Genomic DNA, 5,119 nt, shown 5'->3' on the forward strand with positions numbered 1-5,119 from the left:
CTCGTCCCCCACCCTCTTCCACCCTCAAGTCTTTGTAAATAAACCATCAATTTCCCTTAAATTTTTACCCTCTGTATTTCAGACACCGTAAATAAAATCAAGTCAGTTATCGAGCTCCAGCTCTCGTCCCCGCCTTAATTCTCTTTCGTATCTTTGTAAATAACCCATCAATTTCCCTAAAATTAAAAGCAGACATACTTCAAAGTTAGTAAATAAGATCAAGTCAGTTACTGAGCTCCAGCTCTCGGCCCCCACCCTCTTCCACCCTCAAGTCTTTGTAAATAAACCATCAATTTCCCTTAAATTTTTACCCTCTGTATTTCAGACACCGTAAATAAAATCAAGTCAGTTATCGAGCTCCAGCTCTCGTCCCCGCCTTAATTCTCTTTCGTATCTTTGTAAATAACCCATCAATTTCCCTAAAATTAAAAGCAGACATACTTCAAAGTTAGTAAATAAGATCAAGTCAGTTACTGAGCTCCAGCTCTCGTCCCCCACCCTCTTCCACCCTCAAGTCTTTGTAAATAAACCATCAATTTCCCCCCGAAATTTTTACCCTCTGTATTTCAGACATAGTAAATATGATGAAAACAATTATAAAACTCTAGCTCTTGTCCTCTGTCCAAGTTCACTCCTGTAAATTCATTACTATCAATCCAAATCCCCCTGAGCTTTAAACACCCAACTACATTTTCAGACATAGTAAATAAAAACCAGTTCAGTTATCAAGTTACAACTCTTGTGCCCCAGCTTAGTTCATTTGTGCAAGTTCTTTATTTTCCAACTAAATCACCCTGAGATTTAAGATCACCTTATTTTCTAACGTAGTAAAATTAATCTGGACATTAGCCTTAGATCATCAGACATAAATATATTCGATCAAGTCCGTCTCCAGCGTATCTCTTATCCGAGTATACACATAACCCCAACCTGTTTAATTATCTTTCACCCCCTCCCACCTTCCTCCATCTCATCCAAGTCTCATAAATTTAAATGTAGCTGTTAATTTGCGTTCTTTCCCCATTCATAGCATATTCTCTGTAAGTTCAGATCTGTACTTAGTCTTACATATTCTCTAGTTCTTTCCCATTTATACAAGACTTAAACAACTATTACCGTCTCCTCTATCTTATTTAAACATGAGTCATATGTAAATATACCCGACTCTTTCCATCCATTACAAGTCCTAGCTTGTTCACCGCCCAACTCACTACGCTATTTCTACTCTACATGTTATAGCATGTTTTCCGCTCATCTTGGTACCAACCCTTACAATCTCTCTCTCATTCCTTTACATGTCTCAGCATGTTCGCCTCGCATCTTACTACGCTGTCTACTTTACATGTTGTAGCGTGTATTACTGTGTCCCATATCTTATTTAAACATGAGTCATATGTAAATATACCCGACTCCTTCCATCCATTACAAGTCCTAGCTTGTTCACCGCCCAACTCACTACACTGTCTACTTTACATGTTGTAGCATGTTTTCCGCACATCTTGATACCATCCCTTACAATCTCTCAATCCTTTACACATCCCAACTTTCAACCCTTTCTTACAATTTTCCTCCATCCCTCCGCTACATGTTCTTACCCGTTCATTACAGTCCACTACATATTCTCTAATCATCTCTGTACTAATTCTCAAAACTAGTTGTTTCTGTCATTTTAGTAAGTAAGTAAGTAGATCATCGTTATTAACAACAACAACAACAACAACAGTAACATTACTAATTCACAGTAAGTTACTACTGAGCATTTAGCAGTTATCCATTTTCAAATAAGGTCAATATAAATCATTCTAAGACATCTTCGTACAATTAAAGATACTTGCCTGTGCACTAAGTCATTACTTACAGTAGCATCTTAAGGCATTGTTTTCGTAACTCAGTTTTATTAAACATACACCTTCATTAGTCAAAGGAAAACTTTTCAAGTCATTGTATTCAATATTTCCGTTAAACTTACTACATCATGTCATTATTCTGTTTCATAATTAAGTACTTGTTTCAGTCCTCCAATGTAATAAGCAAATTATTCTATTAAGGATAAAGAAATCTTATTTAGAAGAGACATTAAGTTTATTACAACATTTAACGCATACAAGTGTTTTTAGTAGTTATACAGGTATTCATAAGTGTTCAAGAAGCAAACATATACAGTTATTCTTAGTAGTTATACAAGTGTTCAAGAAATCATAAGTGTTCAAGAAGCAATTGGATTTATTATATATAAAATATTTCCTCTACAAATTGGACAGCATTTCAGAGCTAAAAGACAACCACTGCATGTCACCATATGTTTACATGGTAGTATTACAATATTTATATTTTTATCCATACAAACTCTGCATAAAATATCTTCTTCCCAAGATTGTTCTGTACAGTCCTTGTTTTCAACAGTGTTAGTACAAGTCTCCGGTAAAGTTTTCAATCCCAGATCTTCAAGCGTAGCTTCTTGTTCCTTTTTATCATCAACTGCTTCATAAATTAAGTCCCGTACCCGTAAATAAATATCTGTACCCTCTTGCATATACCTCAACACGATTTCTAGGCATCTACTTTGTATAATAAAAGGTAACAAATCTCTGGATTCCTTAAGATACTCACTTAAAGCATATCTTATACTCTCCACAGGTAATAATTTTTGATGAATCAGATGTTTGAACTTATCCATACCCTCCATTAAGATATTAATTAAATCATTGTCTATAGGTTTTATAGGTAATGGTATTGTCAATCTAGCATTCTTAACAAATTCCTTGCCCCTTGCAAGAATAATGTAAGCACATTCTGGACTACATCTCGCATGTAACGTCCAAGGATCATCTTCTGGTCTCCAATTTCGTATTCCACAGGCGCAGTGATAGCAGCAGACGTGGTCACTTATACCTGAAAACCATAAAACAATCCAGCATTATCTCGTTACTATCTTTTAACTAATATTCATTATTTCTTTACTTATAACTCTATTAAGTTAAAATAGTTAAAACACTTCATACCACAGTAAAAAAAACCAGCTTCTGCCAGCTCATGAGAAGTTTGCTTGACGCTTCCAGGCCATGTCATAGCAAATGTCTCTAGGCGAGATTTATAAGTTACCAATCCTGGATTCAGCGATTTCCTAAATTTGATCAATCCCAGATCTTCCTTAGGAGGAGCACCACCTAAAAAAATATAACGTAGTTACGTAAATTATTCTTTAGAAGAATAAGAAGTATCTATTTAAGCAATCAAGTTTTGTACAGAGTATATAAGACTGGTATAAGAATACATCATAAGAATATATACTTACTACTACCACTTATTTTCTTATTTCCCAGTTCTATTTTATGGGAAACAAATTCCAGTCCATATTTGAAAGCTATCTCAGACACCTCTAAAGAAACATTGTCACTCCTCTTGCCTCTAATAAAGGCACAGTCTTGATTAATGATCTTATGACGTCTTCTGGGGGTATCACCAACAATCCATGCACCTACTATACAATAACAAAATGCACACAAACAGTAATCACTATTGCGAAGGTAATAGAACCCATCTTCAACTAAGTCAATAGGGTTTAACCACTTAATGGGCCAATCCACAAATGTTTGTAGTCTAACTCCTGCACATTTAAGGCTTTCTATACTGTAAAACTTCCTGGCACACAAAGGATCCATCGTGTGAGGGCAGCACTAACTATTAGAGTAGGATAAGCAAGTATATATATCCCTAAAATAAGTATCGTACATCGCTACATATTTAACAGTTTCCCCATTTATAATAGACAGTAATTTCCTCTAAATACTTCTCTACTTAAAAATCCTTAAAGTTTCATAATTAAATAAAGCTCTTATATAAATACTTAGTAGACTACTTTCATTATTTATTAGACTTATTAGAAAAATACATCACTTTGGCAATCTCGCTAAAAGTATACTGTTACGTCATTATTCGTAGCTGCCGTACATAATGATAGATATATATATATAATTTAGTAGTAAATTCTTATTTAATCTAATTAAAATATATGCTTAAAGCATCTATATCCTAAAATGAAATATACTATTAGTTATAATGTCATATATAATATCGCTCTAAGGTAACAAAAATCCTTATTAATATATTCAAATAAGTGGTAACTTTTACATTACCCCCAATATAAGAGCGCGGACCTCACATTAGGGATATTATTACGACTATCTGGATCGTATCTACTACCTTACGAGGAAGAAAATTCACCATGGATACTGTTCTGACAACTTGTCAGGGTTATTTAACCGACGATTCATTTTGTAATAATGAAACCTGTATTGTGTACGGAGTGAACTGTATATCCTGTGTTCCCCGAGGAATGGCCCTAGACTTAGCCAAGAAATATTCTCATGCTGACGCTTATAATGTTCGCCGACCCTTGTACAGTCTTAAGAGATGTATCCCTGAAGATCGTCCAGTACCAGGAACAATTCATATCTCTAAAGGAGAAAATCTTCCGTATATTGTTGCTATAGCCACTCAATACGGTATTGGATTACCTATAGAAAGTAATAACATTGCTCAGGGAATTATAGAAAACTCAAAAGACAGAAACATGCTCTCTGGATTAAACGAAGATACATCCATTAATCGTCTCGTCTACTTCAAGAATGGTATGAAAGATTTATTTAACTTTATCAAGGGCTCTCCTCAAATTATGAGAGTTATAATACCAACAGGAATTGGGATTACATGTGTTCGAAGAGATAAAGTTTGGGAAAATACTTATCTTCCTGTTATTGAAGATATGTATAAACAGTTAAAACCCTACGGAGTGGAAGTTAAATTACTGTTTAACGAGGAGATTATGCAGAGGAAGAGCAAGTAACACTTGGCAACCTTTTGTGTGCGCAGTGTTTCTACGCGCAGCCTAAAGATGTATATATGCTTCCCCGGAGTGATCTCTTACGGCGTCCTCCTCTTCTTGGATGTCGGAATCTACTTCAAGCTTGGATATTCAAGGCTATGGAGATCAAGACTATTATTGGAGACTTTGCCTCCCTGTCCGTCTACAATAATCACGACTGTTTATTGTACGATCTTGATGCTACGAGTGTACAAATGTGTAAAATTGTGCAAGGATTGTGGGATCGTTACCCAT

The 5,119-nt window shown here is 35.2% G+C and overlaps 1 protein-coding gene across 1 annotated transcript; it reads right to left on the reverse strand.

Annotated features, from left to right (window-relative positions):
• Positions 1-2,199: 2,199 nt before the first annotated feature.
• LOC138361798 (baculoviral IAP repeat-containing protein 8-like) lies at positions 2,200-3,803 on the reverse strand. Its single transcript, XM_069320928.1, has 3 exons — positions 3,296-3,803; positions 3,003-3,167; positions 2,200-2,892 (listed from the first exon to the last, which is right to left on the reverse strand). Exons 1-3 carry the CDS (start codon positions 3,660-3,662, stop codon positions 2,207-2,209), a joined length of 1,218 nt encoding a protein of 405 aa, XP_069177029.1. The 5' UTR covers positions 3,663-3,803; the 3' UTR covers positions 2,200-2,206.
• Between the last annotated feature and the right edge of the window lie 1,316 nt (positions 3,804-5,119).

The sequence above is a fragment of the Procambarus clarkii genome, unplaced genomic scaffold (genome assembly GCF_040958095.1).
Source record: "Procambarus clarkii isolate CNS0578487 unplaced genomic scaffold, FALCON_Pclarkii_2.0 HiC_scaffold_815, whole genome shotgun sequence".
NCBI lineage: Eukaryota > Metazoa > Arthropoda > Malacostraca > Decapoda > Cambaridae > Procambarus > Procambarus clarkii.

Bases quoted from the DNA above. Each gene is read 5' to 3' on its own strand.
- LOC138361798 (XM_069320928.1), bottom strand. From the start codon at position 3,662: ATGGATCCTTTGTGTGCCAGGAAGTTTTACAGTATAGAAAGCCTTAAA. The intron at 3,168-3,295 runs GTAAGTATATAT...ATATTTTTTTAG, and splicing joins TAAGAAAATAAGTGGTAGTA to GTGGTGCTCCTCCTAAGGAA. The intron at 2,893-3,002 runs GTATGAAGTGTT...TATGGTTTTCAG, and splicing joins AGCTGGTTTTTTTTACTGTG to GTATAAGTGACCACGTCTGC.